Source organism: Neocloeon triangulifer, unplaced genomic scaffold, assembly GCF_031216515.1.
Source record: "Neocloeon triangulifer isolate White Clay Creek 2 clone unplaced genomic scaffold, ASM3121651v1 ptg000003l, whole genome shotgun sequence".
Taxonomy (NCBI): domain Eukaryota; kingdom Metazoa; phylum Arthropoda; class Insecta; order Ephemeroptera; family Baetidae; genus Neocloeon; species Neocloeon triangulifer.
In genome coordinates, this window is record NW_026775546.1 from 11,323,530 (window position 1) to 11,349,718 (window position 26,189).

Genomic DNA, 26,189 nt, shown 5'->3' on the forward strand with positions numbered 1-26,189 from the left:
TTCTTATGGTGGCCAGCAGCATCATCGTTCACATTGTTTCAAAAGTAGAAGTCCCTTCGATTATAATAATTTTTGTAAACAAAAATTATTTCCATATAGGCATTGACGCCCATCACGGCGCTGTTTCTGATTTCGGAGATCGTTCAAAACTTGGTTACCATTTTATTATTCTGCAATTACGGATCAATTATTTTTGAGCAAGTAAGTACTTTGAAATAAAATAAACTGAATTTTCTGATATTTTGTTATTCCTTTAGAACATTTATGCCAATCGAATGCTGCAATACAGAATAGCAATTGCACCGTTGGAAGAACCGCCAATCGAAAGTAGTCACCCTGATTATCAGAGTATGCAAGTTATAGAAGCCAGGACAAGTATTGATTTCTTTTTTACTTGCGACAGCTAGATTCTGCCACTGAACGTTCACAACGAAAACTTTAAAAAGGTAATGTTTTTGAGTTTTTTTCTCAATAACTTAAAATATGAAAGCACTTTTTCTCCTCAGATTACAGGCATGATTTCCGTGATGTTTGCCCTGATCACAGCGATCAAACCGTTTGAAGTTCGTCAATAGTCGCACGCACCGCTTATGAGAAATTATACACGTTTTGTGCACGTGTAATTCACACGGTCTTTTGACGTCGGAGTTAAATGCTCTTGCGTGCAGTTAACATATAGATAGGCTAAATAGTGTGTAATAATTAACTTATGGCTTCATCAGAATTGTAGCACCCTCTGCGTGTAAAGTTCACTAATAAATGATTGAGTATAACTATCACCTATGTGACAGATTTTTTCCGTCAATAATGAATAACCTCAAAATTGACTTTGTTATACGAGATGAAATTTTAGTAACGAAATAATAATTGTTGGTCAGTCGCTTCTATTTTTTAACGGAAACAAGAAAATTAAATAAACTTTTATAAGGTACTGAAGTTTTTTTTAACATTTAATGATAAAATTTTAAGATTAAGGATAATAGACGTACAGTAAAAAAAATATTTTATCCCTGCATTTTATGCAAAAAAAAAAAAAAAAACAACAACAACGCCGGTTTGTGGAAAAATCTATTCCTCGCGATCCGTTCGTTGAATGAACCAAAAAAAAAGAACTGTAAATAAAAAATTAACAAGACAATTTTTTGTTTCTTTCAGAGTTGATTATTATATTAAAAATTAAAATTTAAAGATAATATTAATTTGTAAGATCTTTTTATATTCAAAATGTAGATAAATTTTTGCATTCACAACAATTCACGATCACAATCAATATTTTTTAAATTCGGTTTAATTAAATTTTAGTATGTTTTTATGCGTGTGACATGTCTGGTCAAAGCATATGTTGCAAACACAAATATTTGAAACGTTTGTTGATTTTGCAGGGTGGCTGTCAGCGTGTTAGTGCGGGCGCTGCCCGAGTGGAAAATACCTCCGCGACACCGACTGCTGTCCCCAGGGCACCAGTGTTGCCTCTGCCTTCGCCACTACGAGGTGAGATTTTTTACTTTTACTTTTTCTATGCATTGGATAATTTTTTTCCGAATTGTTTTTGAACGTTTGATGAGGAACAGGCGTGAATTCAGCCTTTGCTTTGTTGCCAGGCCAAATCAAAACATCCCCCTGAAAAATTCTCCCACACGGCGTGCAGGTGTTTGAAAAGTCAGCCGGGCGGGGTGGAAGAGTGCAAGCAAGCTAAGGGGATGCAGCTCTCATTGTGTTGCAGCAGCAGGGGCGTCAGCGTGGCGTGGGAGCAGAGCGACGCTCGCGAAACACATACGAGCATAAATCTATCCCGAGCATCTATCTATCTAGCCAGAATATCACACAAAGAGGCGCACAAAAAATAAATACTCTTTTGGCGGGGGCAGTGAGAAATGCGTCGTCAATAGAAGTAATTTATTATTCAAACTTCAAACGGACCATAATAATATTCAATTTTCAACATAAATTATTTTTTATTACAAAAAAGTAACTTATTTTAAAATTATTAGTGACATTCATTATTTTTAGCTGTAAATCTACGTAATCAACAATTATACTGTATTTGCCTCTTTAACACTTCATTTATTTGAAACTAAAACTATTTTCAAATTTGATTTTAGATGATTTTGTTAAATGCGGTTAAATGTAAATAATATATATATTAAAAAAAATTCGAAACAAAGTTATTTTATTGATTATGTACAAGCATAAAATTTTTCACTGCCCCTCACTCAGCAATAGATAAACGCACATAGAGCACACATTTGCTCAAACCCTTTGACTGAGCGAGCCACAAAGAGTTGATCCGCATCACAAAGCCCATGCGCTGCATGAGAATTTTTTATGCGCGGCCAAATATTAGGCCAAGGCGGATCTAATTACTGGAATAACAGCAGAAATAGCATGCGGCACATTTCGTATGCTCTGTGTGGCGGCGATGGAAAAAATCCAGAGCCGAAACAGCAGCAGCTGTGTTTTAGGCTGTGCAAATGTGCAATGAGTGAGTCGCTCCCTTCTCAAGTGCCTAATGAGCCGCTTCAGCCGTTTTGAGCTACCAGACGAGTTCTCAACTTTTGTACCCCATTATTTGCTCATTAGGCGCTGATAAATTTTCTTTTTGATTATTTTTAATGTTCGATATATTCTTTAACGGCAATAATTTTTGTAGTTCACATCTTCTGCACTGAAAATTGACAAGAATTAAATTTACAGAAATTTATAAATCATGAATTTCAAACCAAAAATCCAGCTTGTGCTTCATATTAAATATTTCAAATATTTAATTAATCAACTTCATTTTTTTAATAAAAAAGTAGAATTAAAACAATGCATCATTACATTTTTAGGGTCGTGTTCTCTGTGTTCTCTGACGATGAAACAAAATGTAATTATACATTCAAGTTACAACTTTAAATCACATATAGGTTTTTTATAGGAAATATTTATTATATCATAATTTTTGGAATTATTTTTCCTCTTTGGAATATAAAGTGTATATGGGTTGATTAAATTTTTTTAATAAGCAAGGCAAGCAAGCCACTTTTTATCCATGCTATTTTTTATAATAGCAACTTTATGTTGATTGAGCAATTTTAAGTGAAAATTTCAGCTCTTAAATATGTTTTTTATAAAAAGTAAGACGAGATTTTTAGACAAAAAATTGCAAGTCCGGTTTCCCAAGTCTCGAAACGAAATCTAATATACCTCGTGGAATTCCTCAGCGTGCCGAGCGCACTTTCAATCAAGATAGCTGAAATTTTTGCCTCACGTCCTCGCAATAATTAAATATAAATGTACGAAGCAATTCTGATGCAAACGGGGTGCGTGAGAGAGCTGGTGCGCCGCCCCGAAGTGCGAGAAATGTCTAATGGCCACGCATACTTTGAATAATTAAATGAGCGGAGCAGGGAGAGCCTTTTGACAAAATGCTTTACATGTGTTGCGATTACCTTTGCTCCGGCGGAACAATAACATCTCCGCCGCCGCCGCGTGCATAACGAGCTGCAGAGACCCAGCCAGAGCAAGTCATCTTTTTATCGCGGCCTCTGATCAGCTCACGTACGTTGTGTGTAATTTAAACTGGCCCACGTGAGATGCATGCGCACATGCCCCGTATATAGCAGCACACATGATTTCGGGCTCCGCAGAAAAGCTGCAACGACAAAAAGTCGTCCCGGCGGCCGCTCCATAAGGGCAAAAAAGAAACAGGGCGGCGAACGCGGGATCATCATTTTCCTTTGGTGCGATATACGCCTTGGAAAAATGCAGGATAAAAGCAGCAAATTTTTGGACAAAGAAAATTTTACACTTGTAGCTGAAAATTGATTCATATTGCTAAACAAAAGACAAAAAAAAAATACGATTTTTCGATTTTTAATTAATTTTTGATTTGTATTGATTTACGCATGCGAAGTACCATTATTTTAGTAGTTTTTTTTTGTAAAATACTAATTAATTATTGATCTAGATGATTATACAAAGAATGCAAATAAATAAATTCCCTTATTAAAAAATTTTGATGTTTATTTTTTTTAATTTTACAGAAGTTTAAATTAATTTGATTAATTTGGCTGATTTTAAAGAATTAATTTAAATAATAAATGTCACCTAATGTAGCACCTGTTTGGGAATTTCAGCTATTTCCAATCAGTCTAACTCACTTGTAGAAATTTTAAATTTTATTGAATTATAAAATTTAAATTTTCTTGCTTACCGATGATGTTGATCAAAATCAAGGATGGACGCGATGGACGCGACTGATTTTGGTAGTTCTACAAATTAATTATTACCCTAATTAACATATCAATTTGTTTCATATATTGTTTTATCTTAATAATTAATAATTAATAATTAATTAATTAACACACTGAATAATCACTTTTCTATCAAATTCTAAACATTTACTGTAATTTTTTTTCTCTAAAAACAACAAAAATTGCTAGCATATTTTGCCCATGCTTGAATCATTGCAAATTTTCTCTAAACAAAAGGTTTATTGCTTCATTATATAGACCTCTCGTCGTAAAGGATTTTTGTTAATTTTCTTAATTCCGAGAACAATCCGAGAGAAAAATTACCAAGCGATGGTTGGCCGCGGTCGGTGGTTCGTATATATAATCAACGCAGGCAGCGAGACGGACGCGCGTTTTAAACAATCACCCCGCGGCTATGGAACACGAAATTGCTTTTGTGAAAAATTAAATTTTTCTCCCCGCGCGATGTGGCTGTCATTCAAAATAAGTGGCCGACGCGTATCGTTTAATTTACCTCTCGCGACTACTCCGCCCCGTTTGTAATTTACCTCTTTTCTTTGGCGAAACAAAGGCCGCGCGTCTCTCGCGACGCACGATAATTGGAATATTGCTGAGCGCAACGTAATTAAAAACAAATAAAACTGCGCCCGCTTTTGCCTCTTGACACTTTAATGAGTTGAAAAATATCGGCGGCTGGATTATTTTGCTTTTGGTTGGCGCGCGGGACGCCGCGAAAAACCACACACAGTGAGATAAGTATAAAGTGCTCTGCATGCGTCCTTGGCGCGGTTCAAGGAAAGGTCTTAATTCCGCACTGGACCACATACGCAGCAGAGCAGAACTAAATTAAATATTTAGTTCATTCTTTCCTTTCTTTGCATTAAAGAATAGTCATTTGAAATGATTTCAATTCAAGCTTAAAAAATTTAATGTGTTCAGATAGAAAAAAAGATGAGTTATTATTTTTCCATCAATTCTTGTAAAATACATACTATTAACTACTTTGGATTCAAATTTAATATACAGAATGAACCCTTCATTATATGCCATAAACGGCAGATTGTTTTAGAATTTTAAATAGAAAAATTAAATTATCCCAGAGTTTTGTTTAAAAAAAAAAGGGAAAATCTAGGGAATATGCGAAATTTTTCATAATTTTCTGTCACTGACTCTCAACAGTGTACTTTTGTTACATTTTATGTAAATTTATAATTCATTAATTTAATAAATGAAATCAAAAAATCTTTTACAACTTGAAATATAAAGCAAAAAATTGACAAAATGGATTAAGGAAGACATATTTGTTAAAAAATCTCTCAATTCCTAATTTTAATGCGGCACATTTCCTCAGTTTTTTTAAAATAAATTTACTTATGCAACTGAAATGCACGGGAGTTGTGCGGGTCAACATAGCCTTCAGGCGTTTTATCTCTCTTATGCATGTATCGCGTTGATTTTCCCCCAAAACCCGAAGTTATTTTGACTTCGTTTTTTTCCCTAAAAATCATCGGTCACTAATCATAATTTAAATTTGAGAATCCCAGTAAAGAAAGAGTTGCTGAATGAAAATGAAATTAAATTAAAATCAACTTAAACACAGATTATGAACATAAATTGCAATGAAGATGAAATTCATAATTTTCTTTTGTAAATTTTGCATGGGGAAGTTAAGAGGTATGCAATTTAAATTTTTAATCCTTTCATTTGCGAGCAGACTGGCGAAACGGTGAGCGGTTTGCAGTGTGGCCACGAATTCCACGCAGAGTGCCTCTCTCCGTGGCTGCAACGAAATTCCTCTCGGTCGAGAGGGGCTCGCTGTCCCATTGACCACGCAGACCTCACGCCCTGGCTCACAGAGAGACTAATTGCGATGCAAGTTGATCTGATGATCCTCAAATTATATCATTTTTTACTATTTTCATTCCACTAGGCAGAGAACGGCCTCCAGAGAGCCGCCCCCGGCTGGCAAGGCCGGCGGCCGCAAGCACGAGGGTGGTCTCACCCTTCGGAGTTCGCGCCTCACCCTGATAAACCGACTGCACCAACACCCCCACTCCTGCGGACACTTGCCGACACCGCCTCCGTCCACGTGTCCGTCGCCTCCGCCGCCCCCGGCCCCTTCGAGCGAAAACAGCCGCCCCTCAAGCGGAGGCCGTCGGGTGCGTCTGGCCGCACAACAGTCGGAGGCCGTTTTGCACCTGGTTTCGCTGAGTTTGCCGAAAAGCGCTGAGGCCACGACCGGAGGCGGCTGGGCCGGGGGCGGCAACACGTCGCGGAGGCGGCTGAATGAGAGAGGAGGACATCGACATTGCTGGACACGGGAAGAGACGCCGCGACTTGAAATCAATTGCACGAAAATCAGTTTGAAAGTTAAAACCTAAATTAATTAAAAATATCGTTTGAAAAATTTTTATAAAAAAATCAAATTAAAAGTGAAAAAAATTAGATTAAATAGTTTTGCAGCAAAATTTTCCTGATTATTCTCCCTAAAATATTTTGCAGCAGAAATAAATTTAAATATAGTTTTATTTCTTGAACCTTCAATTTTTAATTATTCAAAAATAGTTTCACTTAAATATTTCTGTTAAAAATTAAATTGGTTCCAAAATAATTATAATATTTATTGAAAAAAGTTCAAACATCAGTTGAAATCTAGCAAAACTATATTTGAATTATATCTTTAAGAAATTTTTGTTCTTAATCATGGAGTGCCTAAATATGCACAAATATTGAGGCCCATATGACCCATGACCATTTTTTATAATAATAGCTTTCAGTAAGGCAAGCTTTTGATGGTTTAATTAAAAGCATGCATATGAATTAACGTCTTTTAAAAAATTCCCTTGTGCTGGTTATATGATTTTTTTTCTAAGTAATTTTTGCTTGAATTCTATAGTCCAGCAATTAAATGCGAGTGAATTTTCTTCCACTTTTGAAGCACGCGTGGTGCACACAAGAGAATTTATTTCTTCCTCATTAAGACCAATTTGGGTGTCCCATATACTCACAAGACATCCTCCCTACAGCACTCTTGACACAATCGCAGCCACACACAATAAACACGCACATGTGCCACACAATGATTTAAGAGTGACGAATTTAATTTTGGTTCATCATCATATAATGAGTGATCATTTTATTATCAGATTGAAAGTTGGGCCTATTATCTTTAAATTCAGTAAATGCTCGTATCCTGTGACGCAATCCAGACCGCGACTCTGCCGCTGAATCGAAGAGTTTCATCTTATTAGAGAGCATGGGGCACGCATTTCACAGACGGGGCTCAATTGGAAAATTTCTGCCATGAACGGGTAAGTCGTAGTTTATAAGAAATAGAGATGATGCTTCATGCGCCACACACTACGCAAAAATTGAGGCTTCACAAAAGAGATTTCAACTATCGGAGTTCTGCTTGTACAATTTGATAAATTGTTGATTGCATGCATTGATATTCAAATTTAGGTTTTTATGGGAGTAGGTATTAGGTTAAAAATTATTTTAGAATTAATTATTATTTGCGAAAACGTGTCAAAGCATTTTTCATTTTATTGTATTACAGAAATTTTGCAAAAAAATTTTATCAATTACTTAAAAAAATAAATACAAGTGCATCGAAATTAGCAATTTTTTTTAACTGAACAGTTGATTCTATATCTAAATTATTTTTAAGAAAAAAAATTTGTTTAAGTAGCAACCTTAACTGGAAGGTGCGAATAAGAAATTAGCATTAATTAATAAATTCACTAGAAAGAAGTCATGAAATTTCTAATTTCTTTCTCTTTTTATTTGAAAAAACCTTTTCTTACTTGGAATTTCAGAGCATCACAGCTTTAAAGCTGATTCATTCTCATCGCTTAGTTAGCAATAAAAAACATTCCATTGAGTATGATTCATTCTTTTTACTCTCCTGCAGGAATTTCCACATCAATCATTACGAAGGAGGAAAACATAAAAAAAAACGGAAAGCGAATAAATTCCTTATGAAAAAAACGCTAAAATTTGATTACACAATCTAAATTATTTTATGTGAAATTTTTTTGCTCTCGGATTATATTTTTAGCAATGACCTAAGAGCACGCGCAAATTACTCTTTCGCTGCCGGCAACATTCGCACATTCATTCGCACGTGGTGAGAAAAGTTCACGTTCTCGTGTAACGTCCATTATATAATCATCAGGCTGGATTGAGAGTGCGGAATTGCAGGACAAGACGTTGTGTGTAGGAATGGCGTGCGGTGATTAGTGATTATGAGCGAGAGAGATGCTGAGGGGACCGCGCGCGATCATTTTGGATCTGAAGAAGGAAGACGCCGAGCATGGCAGGATATTATACAACAAAGGCGCAGGCAGATTAGACCAAGAGAGATGATCGAGCTGCGACTTGAGCTCAAGGCCCGAGGGGTGGAAATTGGGCGTAATTACCCTGCGCTGCCGGCAATGCATGAGCACTGCATTATTATTATGTAATACGCACCGCCGATATTAAGGGACGAGAGACGCTCGTTTGCCATAAACGCCAAATTTAAACCTCTTGTAATGGATTAATTATATTCAAGTGTAATTGTATCAAAGGAAAGAGAAGCATCAATTAAGCAGGTACTCGTCGGATTAATTAATTTTCACATCTCATGAGAAAATCTTAAATTACGGCAGACATTGGTTGCTTGAAATCGCTTTCAATTTTATTTTTATAAAATTTATAAATCGACGCTTTATAGAGTGAAATAAATTTATACAAATTTCCTTTTCTAAATTTATGACTTATTTTTTATGTATTTTTATTTTATTTTTTTAATTGTATACTCTGTGATAAAAAAGTGCTGATAATGGAAATTTTAAGTTACCGTTTCAAGATTTCAAGGTGACGCCGATAAGGAAAAGGAAAAATACATAAGTGTTTCCCTGTAGTATAAAAGATCCACAATTTATGCAGCCCACAAAACTAAACTATTCAAAAAGTTAAATGGCAAAATGACTACATAAAGTCTATCAAGACAATAAAAAGAGAGAAAAAATAGTTATTAAATACAGAAAACATTTTATGAATCAGTGAAAATCTGGCCAATGGCATAATCTTTAACATACTGCAATTTTATTCGATATGATTTTCACCTTTTATTATTCGCATTCAGCAAAACATAAAGATTGCACAGATTTTCAAATAATTTAACCGTACCGAATAAATTAAATTTAATATTACAAGTATAAAAATTAGACTTAATTTATAGGGAGCGAGTTTAAATTAATGAGTTCCTTATTTTGGGTTTTTTAATTTGTTGCCTAACTCTATAGCTTTTTATTTTTTATTAGGGATGAAAATCGGTTACTTGAAGCTTGGTGATGTTCCCTGTAAAAAGTGAAATGAAGAATTTGAAATCAATCGTTGTGAAAAAGAGCAAAGTATTAACAAAGAATCTTGTGGAGACGCTTTTGTTGTGTCTTTTTGAATGCAATTATCAGATTAAATCAGAATGTCCCCTTTCTGCTTTTTTTTCTTCTCACTTTGAGTATCAAATGACCCAGAAATTATCAGTAATGGCATCAGCTAGGACAGTTGAGATTTTTTAACTCTCTCTCCGTCGTTGCATCTCTCTCGCTATTATTTTCCAGCCCTCCACAAAATAATAGCCTGAGCGATGCATCAAAGCAGAGGGGTTATCTGTCTCTCTTCTTCTTGTTTTTTTCCCTCCGCGTTGCCAGCTTGATTGGCCCCTCCAAGGTCGTTGGTTCATTTCCTTCCCCTGCACTTCTTTATACACACCACCTTATAATAGGTAATGTTATAGTACGCGCGACGTGTTTTTTCATAGGTTGGCAACACTTATGCTCCCATGTAAAAGTATCACGTCGCGCGCTCTATACTGGTTTTACGTCGCGCATACAATAATGGTTTTACGTCGCGCGTTCAATACTGGTGGCGGTGAAATTGTTAAGGAAACCGATTATTCCATCGATACCTCGGCAACATGTATAGCACGCGCGACGCAATTCTTTTCCTACAATCTTAATTAAGGGGACTGCTAGGAAGAATAGGGGCCCTTGGGATGGGTTCAGAATGGGGCAAGACGACCTGTGGAGGGCCGTTATAGCAGGCGCGACGTATCACTATGGGACGCGCGACGGTCGAAAAGCGAACTTCGGAGGGCGCCTTTTAACCATCGTCAGAGGCGCGACGCACGGTTATAGTACGCGCGACGCACGATTATAGGAGGCGCGACACGCGCGGCAAATTAATTGAAAGGTGTTGCACGCGGCCGGAGTTGTGGGCGCCCCACAAACCGGCAACTCGGAGTTGGGCAACCTCGAAGATTATTTTTTGAAAAGCCGCGAGCGAGGGGTGGAGGCGCAGCGAGGTCGAGGACGTGGGGAAGGCCGTGCGGAGGGCGAGGACAAAAGGGCGGCTTTGTTCATGAGGGGGCTCCGCAGGAGCCCCCTCACGAACCCCGCCCTTTTGTCCCGCCCGGAGCCGGCCTTCACCACGTTCTCGGGCGAGCGCGCCTCCAGCCCGAAGCTCGCAAACCCACAACGGAGTTGCTTTCAAAAGGAATTGTCTGCAAAAAGGGCTTAGATAGCAAAAAGTGTGGTGCCCACAACTCCCTTTGCAGAAAACGCACCTTTTGTGGGCAACTCCGTTGTGGGTTTGCGAGCTTCGGGCTGGAGGCGCGCTCGCCCGAGAACGTGGTGAAGGCCGGCTCCGGGCGGGACAAAAGGGCGGGGTTCGTGAGGGGGCTCCTGCGGAGCCCCCTCATGAACACAGCCGCCCTTTTGTCCTCGCCCTCCGCACGGCCTTCCCCACGTCCTCGACCTCGCTGCGCCTCCACCCCTCGCTCGCGGCTTTTCAAAAAATAATCTTCGAGGTTGCCCAACTCCGAGTTGCTGGTTTGTGGGGCGCCCACAACTCCGGCCGCGTGCAACACCTTTTAATTAATTTGCCGTGCGTCGCGTCGCGCGTACTATAATCGTGCGTCGCGCGTACTATAATCGTGCGTCGCGCGTACTATAATCGTGCGTCGCGCGTACTATAATCGTGCGTCGCGCGTACTATAATCGTGCGTCGCGCGTACTATAATCGTGCATCGCGCGTACTATAATCGTGCATGGCGCCTCAGACGGTGGTGAAATGCGCCCTCATGCGTCGCGCGTACTATAACCGTGCGTCGCGCGTACTATAACCGTGCGTCGCGCGTACTATAAGCATACGTCGCGCGTCCTATAACCATGCGTCGCGCCTCTGACGATGGTGAAAAGCGCCCTCCGGAGTTCGCTTTTCGACCGTCGCGCGTCCCATAGTGATACGTCGCGCCTGCTATAACGGCCCTCCACAGGTCGTCTTGCCCCATTCTGAACCCATCCCAAGGGCCCCTATTCTTCCTAGCAGTCCCCTTAATTAAGATTGTAGGAAAAGAATTGCGTCGCGCGTGCTATATATGTTGCCGAGGTTTTCTTAACAATTTTACCGCCACCAGTATTGAGCGCGCGACGTAAAACCATTATTGTATGCGCGACGTAAAACCACTATTAAACGCGCGACGTAATGCAAGTGATGCCAACTGAAATCAGGGATTTTGGGAAACACGTCGCGCGTACTATAACATTACCTTATAATAAATAAATGCCCGGCTCCTCTTCTTCTGCTCTTTCGCAGAGGCAGCCCCTCGGCAGCTTTATTGCTAAGCTCTTCCTTACATCGCCATGACCTCTCTCAATAAACTTGGGCCCAACTCGTGTAAATCAAAAAGCAGCGAGAGACGTACGCGCTCTAGAATTTTTTGGCAGAGAAAGGGGTTGAAACAAAAGTTTTTCCCAGAGTGACGTGGAACATTTTTTTATTTATTATTTTGGCACTTCCGCCTTCACAAACGTAAAGTTTTTATTTCATTTTTGTGGTGTTTTTATAAAAGGCAGGAGATTGGATGTCACTTTTATTTGATCGCGTAACGAAAGAGATAAAAGCGCCGGAATGGTATATGTATGTGTACGTTGGGGTAGGTCGAAGTTCCCTCTTTTTCGTTGCGAAAACACAAATATTGGCTTTGACAGACTTCAAATATTTTGAAGCGACAACCAAGGCTGACAGAATTGTCATATAATCTGTGACGCTGAAAAGCCATCATCCTAACGAAAATAATTAAACACTGCGCAGTAAAAGCATTATTTTGTTAGATACCAAAAATTGTAAGAAGAAATAAATCCAAATTAAAATAAAACTCCAATCTCCATGACTCTTTTTTAAGAATTTTTACGGAGAAAAAATTAATTTATATTTTTTTCAATAGCAGATATTTTTAAATAGGATTGAATAAGAAATTTTAATAAAAGCTATGATTTTCCTAATGATTAAATAAATTAACTTCAAATAAATCCAAAATCAATAGGAAAAAGCGAAATTCCATTGTTTGATCCAATGATTCAACCCTTGATTGCAATGAAATTATATCTGTTCTTAATTCTCTAATATTACAGTGATTTTTTTTTCAAACAGTGGCAGTAATTTAGTAGCAGGTTATACACCTTATACTAGCATAATGGTCATCGCAGGAGGTGTTACCAGGCCTTCAGCGCATTTGTAAACGGCCTTATTATGGTCTCACACTTGCAGCTGCTTATTGTGTATGTAAATTCGACGCGGCTCTTCTTTCAATTTTATGGTGTGATCGCCCGGGATGTTGTGCCCAGCAGCGGTGCCTCTTGATAACTCTATTATGGACTTCTGTGGAAACTTTTTACTGCTCTAAAGTAAACTTTTTCACCTAATCTTTTGTTAAAAAAATGTGTTCTTTCTCTTCCTGTTTCCGTGTCTTTTTCCAGTAAAAGACTCTCTCCCATGGAATGAGTCAGCGGAGGAACTTCATAATTCTGGAGAACTGGCACATTGTTATAAACATTCTCACCCCCAAATTCCCTAAAGCATTTGGTGGAAAAGGCAGACAAAGGGAAAATTATATGCACCCAAACGCTTTTGCCATGTTTGGATAGATGCGTGAGAGAGAAAAAAAGCAGACGGAATTGTGACCATGTCCGCGGCTTCCTGAATTGATGCGTTTGAAGTCCGGGTTGTAAATTTCCATGCTGTCTGTCAACAGCCCAGCACAAAATTAAACGGAAATGTGGTAGTCAAGCATGACAAATGCAAGGTTTTGGCAGTGTTCCTGTCAAAATAAGAAAAATAAACATAAAAGTAAACTTGAGTAAACTTTTAAGAACTGAATTTATTCACTTTGTTCTTATATCCTTGCTCTTGATAATATATTTAAGATAAATTTAATTTAATTTCTATTATTTTTATGACTGTCCTAATTTTCAAAGTATATTATAAACTAGCAAAAAATAATACTCAATTACTAATAATGAGGTGCTAGTTAAATAAAATCCAAGAATAATTGATAAAAAAATCGCATTGAATTAAAAACAATAAATTTGCAATTAATGTTGATTGGCAAATTAAACGATTGAGAACAATGAGTGTAATTTGTGGGGCGTTGATCTGCTGCTTAATTCAATATTTCACAACAATGGGCAGCCTTGTCTCTCTCTCTCTCTGAATGAAAAGGACTTGCAACTTGGGTCACATTTTGGCTTGAGGTATAACAAAGACTGGGCGGATATAAAGAAGCCGAGAATAAGAAAAGGGCCCTGCTGCTGTTGAACAAGATCCACAACAAGCTGCTGGTCTCTTTTCTAAATAGGCGTGAGAAAGGCGGCCCTTGCGACAGGTCATGGTTTCGATTCTCGTGCTGAGCATTTTTGTGCGCCCTGGGCCGCTCATACCAGCCGTCGTGATATTTTAATACTCTCTCTCTCACTGGGTATATCAAAAGGGTCAAGTGGACGAGATCCCATTCACGCAGAGGCCTAATCACAAAACCGGCAGCTCTTATACACACACACACATTTTTATAAACCGCGTGTATATACCTGGCAATCATCAAAAAGAGCACACACAAAAAATCGGATTTCGGCCGCAGCATTTTTCTTTTCACTCTCCTCCGGGTTTGGCACGCGCCTCTGGACCCTTTTTTGGCCGACGCGACCCTGCTGGAAGGATCTCGCGCCGCCACTCTTACCGGTTTGTTACCTTTTTCCTTTCTTCGGCCACAAAGGAAGAATTATCCGCCCATTTGCCACGCGCTTTTCAATCTACTCAAATCTCCGAAGAAGAGATAAATTGCTTTAATTGTTTTTCTATCACATAAAATATATTAATTCTGAATATTATTTTGTAAAAATTACTTTTAAATTTAACACCCTGAGGAATTCGGAGTGTGTGAAAAAATTCTTTGACAACTGCGGTCGCGGCATTTTAATTCCTTTATGGTTTTATCTCCGAACCGCGTGTTAATAAGCAAACAAGCCAGATTAGGAGCGTCAAAAGCGTCGACAAAAAACGTCCGCGTTCTGGACCACGAAAGAGAGCCGCGGAGAATTAATTGATGATAGAATTTTGCGTCCACCTGTACTGTTGCACGGCTTTGCTGCTGACGGAGCGCGTCGATTTTCCTTTCTTTCAGCGGCGGCGTCTCGGCTCCACTGACCTATTGGCCATTGTTGCTCAGTTGCTCACCTCCAAAAAATCTTGTTAGACAAAGAAATAAATTCCAATTAAAAAAAAATTGGAACCTCAGGAAGAAATTTAAAATAAATTAAAAAAAATACTAAAATTTTGCAAGAAATTTTCTTTTAATTAGAAAATGAGGAACTGGGTTTTTCTGTATTAACTTTTTTTCGTTAAAATTCATTTGCGAACATGAAGCATTAAATTCAATTTAAATAAACAATCCATAGTAGTTTATTGTTTGTATATCGTTTTGATTTTGAAAAACTTCGTTAGTTAAATTTTTGAAAAGACTGTGCACGGTAAATTGATTTCATATTTTCATTAAACACCTTTCAGTTAATTGATTTTATATTCCGTATCGAGTGTACTGTTTTTTTCTGCTCAAAAACAATTTAGTTGTTTTTACATAATTAATTTAATTTATTTACCGAGCCAAATTGATATTTTCCGTTTTTCCCAAAAATAAACAGTTTAGTTAATTGCAGTTGATTGTTTTTGTTTTGAAAAAAAAATGCCCACTTGTTTTTATTATTCAGCTAAAATCAAAGCTTCGTGTTTTTGGTTTTGGGCAGCAATTTGTGCTTCCATGAACGACGAACGGCACAATTCGCGCCACCTTTCAAGAAAAAATTTATCGCAGCTCATTATGCAAAAGCGCGCGACACGTTGATTTAGAACCGCCGAAAGATCCTTTGCCGTACAACACAAGCGCGGTGTGTGATCCTGCAACACCAGGAAGTGATTACTCTCCGAGTGGAATAACTCGAGCTCAAGGATAATTCAAGCACCTTTAACTCTGCTGGCGCGAGATATAAAAAAAGAAAAGAAGACCAAATCGCGTTTAGCGCACGCTATTAAAAGTGTGTGTACCGAATAGACCAGGATAGAAGCGGGCGAAGGAGAGAAAGAAACAGGTTTTGTGAGGCCCAGGGTACAGGCATTGTCAAGGCCAGAGAGCCCAAAGATATTTTGTTCCTATCATCATCAAGAGACGCCAGAGAGCAATAAGTTAGGCGAGGTGAAAAGGGGAGGAAAAATCACCTCGCGCTTGCATCACGCTCGCTCGTCAGGGCGCATCTCGAGAGAGTCAAAACGCCGACCTGGCGCAACCCTCGCCAGCTTCCCTCCCTCCCTCCTCTCTCGAATATAGCGGTACTTTTTTATCGGCTTGAGAATCTGCCTTTATCACTGCGGCGTGATTAATTTTTGGATTTACAAAGGGGATGCAACTTGACGGTCGAAAAAATTCCTTGTGGAGAGAAATGAAAATAATTCTGTACTGAATTGAATTTTCAAGAAACTTTTTAATTTTTGTTAAGCTAATTTATGAACAGAAAAACTAAATAATTAAAAAAAAAATAGCAAAAAGGTAAACTCTTTATAAATGAAAATTTTGAAAAATTCAATTTTATACCAGTTTGCAATTATTTCTTGAATACCTTCTCAATTGTAAATTTTGAAGGAGACTTTTCTTGAAAGATTTTCTGCAGACATTGCATTATTATAAAAAAATTTAACCACGACGTCCGCGATTGCGCGCAAATTTGCGCCGCGCCAGAGCCTTATTGCGAAACGATCGTCTCTTTAATGATGGATTACAGAGGGACACGAGTGCAGTCAAATTACACACACGACCAGCAGAGTATACACAACATGAGTTGTTTTACCTTGAGACTGAGAAGCGATTATTCCGGCGAGTGAGTGTGTATGTGCGCGCCTGACTGCGAAAGCCAATTGAAATGTAATTGCAAATAACATATTGGAATTTATTCTCAGCGCCATTTTAATAAAAAAAATCGCATTTCCTGATATTTTTTTAAAAGCTGCAGCTGCTTTATTCAATTATTTTTGTTCAAAATCTTCATATAAAAAAATTTGTGTATAAAAGTTAAGGCCTTTCGCCCTATTACAGAAAATCTTCTCACACTCAAAATGCTGTTTTAATTTGTGGGCCAAACATCATGCAACATGACGTGAGATGCTTTGATCAACTTTTTGAATTGTCAATCAAATCTTGCATGATGCGTGGAGCGAAAACAACAGCCACTCCTTAAAATCATTATAAATTTTAAATTTTCCTCCTCAGGCGAAAGGTCAATTAAGGGCAGACACAAAACTAGTTAGCCATTTTTTTGCAAAAAATTATCCTGCATAAAATTCATATATTTATAAAGAATTTTTTCCTATTTGGTAAATTTTAATTAGAACTCATTTCAGGAATCCAATTGAAATTTTTTAAGATAAACAAACTTAAGAACTATTAGGTCCATTTGGTTTTGCTCTCTCTTGTGATTCTTTTCTCCTCTCAACTTCAGCACTGCCGGGCTGTTTTTCTTTCCCGCGCGCCTCTGTTTCCACGTTCATCATCTCCCTGCGCCTGAATCAAGGTCGGAAATATCCCGCGGGCATTTATTTTCCACCCCTTGTGCACCTCGGCGCATCCAGCGAGAGAGATGCAGCCGAGCAAGCCTAGCTCAATCTATCTATTATCCCGACCCTGAGAGAGTGTGTAATATATTACGAACTCGTCTCTCGTGTTTCCTCCTGGACGCAGGAGATTTTTTATTCACTTTAACTACCAACGCGCCTATTAAATTTGTGAGAGACGACTCGACAGAAAAATAATAACATTAAAAGTGTGGATGAAGAGCGCCGGGTTCGTCTCCGGTACTTTTCCAAAGGGAAGTGCAGAAATTTATGTAATTTTTAATCAAATTTTATTTTAATTTTTAATAGTTTTGAAAAATTAGGAGGATGATTCAGCAATTATTTAGCCTATCGAGAAAACACTTTTTCCATCTGGGAGTTGTAGATTTAAATTAAAAGAGACCCATTTAAGGTATGCCCGCAGGTGTCTTTCACTGCCCCGCTCATTTCAATGTTATTTAGATAAAAGGAGCGTGTTCTCTCTGATTGGATTTGGTGTGTATTAATAAAAGTATTAAGACGGGAGAGAGATGAGTGCCGCGCGATCAGACCGACTGGCGATCAGGCCGGCCGATAAAAATCCATGCTTTGAATGCGCGTAAAAACGTTGGTTGATAGATCAGACCAAGAGAGTGTGAACTGCCAGAGCAGGGAAAAATCATTAAATTTGCTCGAGGCGCGAGGTCAGTTAGTGCGGTAGCACTTCATGATTGAAATCCCGCCCAATTCTATAAGTTACAAAAGTCTTTTGAAAAATAAAGCTTTTGTAATTTAAAAATTCATAAGTAGAAAATTGTCATATTTCAAATTGTTTCCACTACCAATTCTGATTTCCAAGCAAAAATTGTATTTCATGTTAGAAAATTTGAAGTTAATTTTCAAATTTATATTTTTAAATTAACAAATTTAGGCTTTAAGAAAGCCAACAACAAATTCACTAGCTCTTATATTGAGATTATAAAAAAAAAATTCGATCTTTTTAGTAAAGATCAAATGCTCACCAAATAATTAAATTTAAAGGAGAAAAACAAATAATTCAATAATTAAAATTGATAAAAAAAACTAATTATAAAACAGATTAAAAAACCATAAACTTAATAATGCTGAGAAACAAATTTATTATTATGCTAATCTATGTAATATTTCCTAAGCATTGTTAAAGTTTATTTAAGACACTGCCGCGAATATTCTATTTATATACACTTGCGGTACAGAGCGGAGAACAAGTTTTATATGTAGTGGAATAATAAAGAGGATGCGGCGGTATGTGCGTTGTGTATAATTTCAGCACCCTATAAAACGCTCATAAATCACATAGTTTCGCCGAAAATAATCACAGCCGAGCATTATATTTATGGGCCTTGCTCGAGAAAATAGTAATCCTAATAATTTCATATACAGCCCCAGAGAAAATATGATTTCATACCCTGACCTGTCCCTAGGATCACTTTCTTGTTCGGGCGTAAGCCGATGATGCAGCAAATAAATGTGAAAAAGGGCACCATTACACACATTTGTATCAGAGACGGCGCATTTTCGTCTCTTTGTGTATTGGATAAAAAAAATGACACGCGGCCCAGCGAGTCGATGAAAAAGCAGCCGAATAAAATAGGACGGCGTTTATTATATTAAGCCATATCTGCCGGTGTTGTGATATCTTTCTGCTGAGTGTGTGAAGTGTCTTTTATTTGTGCGCGCTCTCCGAGTGCCCAGCGGGGATGCCCTGCCTCCTTTTGTATTATTATTGTGGCATTATTCCCGCAATATCACGACCCCGCCGAGCAGCAAGTGAAAAATAAATATATTATATACAAAGGTAGAAAAATGCAATAACGCGGAGGGCAGTAAATTATATAAAATGTACAGACCTGCGACCGCCACTTTTATAATGTTTTAGATATTTACCCTCCTCAAAATTAAATTGCATAATAATAACTGCAGGGCTTTAAAAAATGTTAAAATCAATTAATCCTGCTGTAGTTTTGAAAAAAAAATTAAGCAGCATTGAAAATCGTCTTATTTACAATCTTTTTCGAAGAGTATTAATTCAAAAAATCCTGAATTGCATAAAATAAATATGACGAAAAAAGGCATTGAAGCCATATCAAAGTTTTGACTCTACAGTTTAACAATGCGATTAACAACCATTTCTTTAGTTATTTTTTATAATGAAATAGGAATTTAAATTGACGATATTTTTTTTCCTTATTTTCTTCGATCATTCAAAATCTATAGCCAAACCAAGTTTATTAATTTTTTCACAATTTGTTTTCAACAAAATTATATTTAATTTTACTCTTCAAAAGGTTTTTAACAATTCCAGAACCTGAAACCTGACGATCAATTAATTAATGAGTTGAAAAATATTCTTTTGGAAAAACGCATTTTGCGTTCAATTCACCGTTTTTTTTTTATATTGGTTAATTAATTAGTTTTGTTCTTAAATCTCTAAATTTAAATTGCTTACAGTATTCAATCGAGGAAATTTATTCAAATAAGTATGCAACCCTCTCCGGATTAGACAAATTGCTGCGCCGCTCGCGGGCGGGGGGAGCTGCGCTGCTGGCGACTTTTGACATCGTCCACATAAAATAATAATCATCATAATAAGGCTGCAGCGGGGGTGAAAGGAGGACCAAAAACACATCCAGCGGCACGCGGCGAGTCGGAGAGAGAGATATTTCGAGGGCATCAAGGGGGTGCGAATTTGTATGCAGGCTGCATTGTGGTAGCAGAGGTAGGTGGATGGCTCGCTGGGCGTGGGAGGAGGGGGAGGCATGTGAGAGTGCGAGTGCGTATGTAAAGGGGGCGAGTGAGTGTGTAAGGGGCTGCAGCTCTCCTGGTGGTATAAGTTAAAGGAGCATGTAGGGGCAGTCTTTATCGATCAGTAGCCAAAGCAGCCCCTGTGAGATCGACCAGCGGCCAGCAAAAGCACCAGCACCACACTCAGCATCTCTCTCTCTCTCTCTCTCTCTCTCTCTCTCTCTCTCTCTCTCTCTCTCTCTCTCTCTCTCTCTCTCTCTCTCTCTCTCTCTCTCTCTCTCTCTCTCTCTCTCTCTCTCTCTCTCTCTCTCTCTCTCTCTCTCTCTCTCTCTCTCTCTCTCTCCTCTCAGGCTCTCTCTCTCTCTCTAGCGCTCTCTGCATGCTTGGTCCGCCAAACACACATACATACTAGCCGGCCGGCCAGGCCGGCAGCATCTCCAAAAACCACCCCCTACACGCACACAAGAAGTACTCGCGCCCGCACGAAAACGGGCGCCTGCCAAATGAGATGGCCAGGGCTGGCTCTCTCTCTTCTCTCTCTCGCGCACACACACACACTCTCTCTCTCTCCTCGCTCCGCTGGTGCTGCTTGCCAGAGTGGACACAATAAGGCTGCCCTGCCTGCTAGAATCTGCTCCGCTGGCAAATTGTCTTTCTCCGCACGATGCTGCTGCTGCAAACTGCCCCTCTGCTCGATTTCAACCCCCGCGCTCTAAAATCGCCAGCGCCCACCGCCTTGCAACGTCCAGTTCAAATTGATTTTCAGTTTCGACGCACTTTTTCGAGAAAGTTTGTGCGCAAAAAAAATATGCTGGGGTTGCTTTGCGTGCTGATAATTATTGTTTTAAATTATCTCGGACCATTAATTTTTGTAACTCTTCCATGCATTTCTAAATTAAAAATTTTAATTGTAGTTTTCAATTTTCTTCAAAATTATGGACTTTTGGTAATTTGGTTTATTTTAATGCAGTTGCGGTAGGAAATGTGCAAGTTCATGCAAATAAATTACCGGACATGGTTATAAAGCGAACAATTTAAAACATTTTAATTAAGCATAGAGATCACTTATAATCACCACAATCCTGATAAAAACTTAATAAAAATAAAACTTCGGAGCACACCATAGAAAATAAATAATTGTAAATACCAGGAAAAATGTTGAATCAATTTATTTGTGTAAAAATTAATGTTAAAAAAAGGCTCAAATCAATTATCATGAACAGAAATAATCTTAACTAGAACTATTATTTTCTTGTACTTATAGCTTATAAACTTAATTTAAAATTTAACACGATTGACTGATGAAAGCAGCTAAATTTAAAAGTTGTTACAGTGATCTTCTCAAACTTTTGAGAATACCAAGAGTAATGCAAACTCCACTTGCAGCGCAGCAACGGCTTGGCGTTTATACCAATTGTTCAAAACACAAGGCAATCTTCGCATGACGCTCAATTGGCGCACGCACGCTCGTCGCGCCAAGTCTTTTCAATTTCAGGTGAATCGCACAATATACGTTTTAATTAGCATGATGGAGTTTTTCAAGACGCATTAAAAAACAAGAGCATAAGGGAACAGACTATAGTCTTATGAAAAAAAAATGCACATTAAAAGGTATACTGCTTATATTGTGCCTTATTTTCAAACTGCGTCATATAACAGCAGCGCTATTAGTAAAAAATTCTGCACAAGCTCTCATCGCTTCAAATGGGGACAAATTTTTTAAGTAATTAACGAAATCCAAAATTCGATTAACTTCCCTCTGGATATGCATATTTCTGCATGTTTTATAAAATATATTAATTAAAGGTTTGAATTGAAAATATTGCCTCAATTACAATTTTTTAAATAATTCAACAATTGATTTTATTTTTATTTTTTGAATAATGACATTTTCTCAAAATTTAAAACTCGGTGCCAGAAGAATATTTTCACAACTAATCTAGACAATTACTTTCCGTGATGTATATTCTTTAATAAGGAATATAAATTATTATTTAGATCGCCAATTTCAAGCAAATTGTACTTAAATTTGACAGATTTTCCTTCATTGCAACGCTCAAAGCTTTACGCCGAGACGCAAAGTTCATATTTCGCGTTTGTGACTTACGCCGGCACGCAATTTGCGCCAAGGGCTAAGTGTGCGAGACCGGATGAAAAAAATAAAGATGCCCGCTGGTGGTGCGCGCGGCACAAAAAAGAGTGAAATAATCAAACATAGCCACCCTCAAGCAGCAAGTGGGGCGCAAGTGGAGGAGGAAAAAGAAGAAGAAGCAGAGCGTCGGGGCAATAAAATAGAAAGTTATATTGCTCTTATAAGGGCAATGTCACAACAATATAAAAGAGGCCGACACACACACACACATATGGCAAAGAGGAGCAGCCTTGACTGCATGTGTGTGTGTTTTACTTTTGGACCAACACGCCACGAAACAACACGGCCAGCAGGAGCGAGTGGGAAATTCCACGGGAAAAAAAGAGCAGCACGTGTGTAAAATTCTCTCTGTTTGGGAGAATAAGAGAATGGGGTGCGTTTTTCCGCCCTAAAATATGAAAAATAGCAGGCAGACTCAAAAGACTCGAGCAATAAAATGTGTAAACTGCAGAAGCAGCCATGAAGGTCAGAAATAACAAAAACATTGAATTATTTATTCACGTCATATCCCATTTCAAAATTACACGAGCAAATATTTTAAAAAAAAAATGCTCTAGGATAAATAAGAATATTTTTTTTTCTGTCGGACCAAAAGAATCTCTGCGGCTCCAACAGCAATCTCTGTGGTCGGTGCGCCTCGAAATAAAAATTTCTTAATTTTAAATTTATGGAATAAATTATTTAAAGGACAGCCAGGCGCGTTATTTTCTCATCTCCCCCTGCTATCTTTTAATGAAATAAAATTGCATCCCTCGCCGACTGACTCTCTCATTCTCTCTGGTCGGCGGGCATTTTAATAGAGCCCGAACTTTATAGTTGCAGCCGTCAGGAGGAAAAAACATCGCCCGCAGGTATGAAGAGAAAAAAAATCTCATCACAGGTCCAGCTCAGGGTGGAGAAGCCACGAGATTAAAGTCGGCTCCCGCCTGCCACGCATCCCTCTATAGTTTCATCAGCATCTATAATTTCAGAACCAACGAGAGCAACTAAAAAGAAAAGCGTCTGCATTTTTAAGCATGTCCTACAAATAAAATTTCCTACATTAAATTTTATACTTCGATATAGAAGTTTCAGATTTCTATCAGTTTCCGTAAAAATAAACTTTAATTGAAATTTTTAGTTCCAAGAATATAAAAATTGTTAATATTGATTATAAAACTTAAAATTTAATTTGCCATAAACCCTTTATTTTCATAAAATTAAATTATTTATAATTTAATTAACCATTTTACATTTATTATTGCTTAAGCCTCTGGCTTAGAAAAAAAATAATTTTAGGTGTGCAGCACCTTTCCAGCGTCTCTTGTATGAAAAATGCATATATTTCCTCAGTAATAAGCAAAAATAAATTATGCAAGGGAATCTTCTTGCCGTGCCTCGTTTGGGGATGCAATCGCGAGTGCAACACACGCAAGCATCAACAACCCTAGGCTCACATCAAGTCGAGAGATGCATCCAGAATTTCGACTTTATATATTTTTGTTTGGCCACGCGAAGATAACAAAGCCGGCGGAAAGAAATCAACCCCCCTCAGCAGGTACATGTGGAAGGTATGCGCGCTGCACGAGGAAAAAAAAATAAGCGAGATGTGGCGGCGAGAAGTGGCGCGGCTTTTATGGCAGCAGCAGCCAAGATAAGGAGGAGTCGGCTGGGGAGTGAAATAATAAAGAGTCTCCTTCATTATTGATGATATGTGACTGTGCAAAAATAGCTGGCGCGGAGGGCGACTTTTCCTCTTTTTACTTTTCTTGCATTCCAACTAGACACACACACGCAAACGTACGGGTGCACCGAGTAATAATCGCAAGTGGCACCGGCGACAAGAGCAGCGCACTTAACTAATTGCCTCGGACTGCCAGCAAAGACGCATTGGAGCAAATTTTGCCTCGAGTCGCTTGGTTGGTGCCGCTTTCATGAGTTGGGAAAAAAGCTGAAAGAGATTGAAGGCTTCGACGACAGCATTATTTGCGCAAATTTGCAAACAAGAGGATTTTTGATTGTTTTGGTTTGATAGCAGAAAATAAACTTTTATTTACTTGCTAATTATAAATAAATATGAAAGAGAAAAGGTATGAGCTCTTTTATTTTAAAAAGTTTGTCAACATATTTTTATGATGCGTGAATTAGAAAATCTGTAGTGGGCATTTTGTTTTCCTGCTTTTTTATTTACCACCAGAAAATGGAAATCTTTGAGAGGAATCTTATTTATATTAGCCAGCAGGAAATACAAAATTCACCTGTATTTACTTTCAAATTAAAAACATAAATATGCATGAAAGAAGGAAGCTCTTTTTTCTAGAAAATTTTGTGGACATAATTTTCTGTCAAATTGTGTAAAAAAAACCTCACAAATATTATATTATTTATTAAAGAATCATATGAACATACAATTTTCTCATTCACTGATGCGCAAATTAGAAAATCTTGTTTACTTTCCACGTTTTATACTTTGCACGCGGCAAAAAATAAATATACGCCTTTTTTTCAAATTTAAAGGGAAAATTATGCTTTGAACACAGAACCAAGAAAAAATATGATAAATAATTAATGACCCACTAGAAAATCAGCATTTCAGGTAAAAATCAAGCCACGAAAGTTCAATAAAAAAATTAAAACGTATTCGAAATAGCGCGTGGCTTCATAAATCATGTGAATTAAATATTAGATATTATAACTCATCTCTCTGTAAGTGAGAAATTTAAATTTGCACCTGATTTTGTACTTAACTGATCATTTTGCCCCAATGTCTCTGTTGTTGTAAGTAATCCATAAATCATGCCGTTCAGTCGTTGGTCAGGATTAGCAGGAGAGAGAGCAAAAGGGGCCGACAATAATAAACCTAACGCCCGACACAATGGATGGCATTGCTGAGAAATTTATGCACCAACAAAGTTGTAAATTGTCGCTCAAACGTGTGATGTTCTCAAAATACATCCAAGTTGAATTCAGTCACGCACAATTTTTTTTACAATTTCACGTATAAATGGAAGCTTAAGAATAATTTTGATTTTTCCATAAAAATGCGTTGAAATAAAGGTTCAATGCCATTGGCGGAGCGAATATTTTTTCAATGAGGATAACAAAGCCCATTTTCTTCACTCCATCAATTAATAATTTTTCATATCGGGTTTTCCATTTCGTTTTTAAAAGATTGGAAAACCGTCGAATTGGTCAAAACAGTGGCTGGCGCAACTCTCAAAGTTTCAATGCAAAGGTAAACACAACAAAAAAACTGGTGGCTGTTTTGAATTGGCAGCAGAACTCTCGAATTTGTATCCAGAACAGGCAAGGTGCTTTGTTTGTAGGACACAAAGGGCTGCTCGCAGAAACGAGAGCAATTCCACGCACGGCGGCAACAAAAGCAGCGTGCGTGCATTTCGTCAGCAAAGTCCGACTCTCCACTCACATGTACACGTCAATTCGTTAAAGGAAAATGACAAATGATATATATTCGGCCGATGAGCAGCGAGGGGGTTGTAAATAATTTCGGCCTATTCTCACAGAAATTATATTATTGCAGTTGTGCGCCCGAGTGTATTTTTAGACCAAGAGGAGAAGCTTTTTCTTTTGTAAAAAGCTCTTTCACTGCAGAGCATGAAGATATGGAGAAAAGGGTTGAAAGGAATTGGGGAAGGAAACTTTTGTCATGAGAAACGCATTTGGATGGAAAATCTGTTTCCAAGGCATTTCCGCTTTAGAATACTTATATAGTAGGTTGGTGACCTTTCGTTCAACCTCCGGTCATTCATCCTTGAAATTAATTTTTTTTCTATTTAGGAAAATTTTAATTCAAAATCTCAATTATTTATTTGAAAAACATTTTTTAAATTATTGTTCATAAGAAAATGACAAAAAACGAATCTAATTAAAAAAAAAAAATGAAAATCTTGCAAATTTTACTAAAAATATTGAAGCAGGTTACAAAATCCAAAATAGAATTTCTACAAATGATTATGGATAAATAAAGGATGAAACTTTTACAAAAACAACAGAAGCAGTCAATTAATTTTAATTAATTAATAAGATAATTATAATTTCACTGCAATTCAGTTTGGAGT

At 37.8% G+C, this 26,189-nt stretch overlaps 1 protein-coding gene across 1 annotated transcript in view; it reads left to right on the forward strand.

Moving 5' to 3' along the window:
• The window catches only part of LOC132205806 (E3 ubiquitin-protein ligase Zswim2-like), a 29,878-nt gene extending 23,206 nt beyond the window's left edge, over positions 1-6,672 (forward strand). The window contains exons 6-8 of the mRNA XM_059635113.1: positions 1,383-1,491; positions 5,950-6,111; positions 6,170-6,672. Of these exons, the coding sequence (XP_059491096.1) occupies positions 1,383-1,491; positions 5,950-6,111; positions 6,170-6,616 (718 nt within the window). The 3' untranslated portion in view covers positions 6,617-6,672. The remainder of the gene's footprint in view (positions 1-1,382; positions 1,492-5,949; positions 6,112-6,169) is intronic.
• The last annotated feature ends 19,517 nt before the right edge of the window (positions 6,673-26,189 follow it).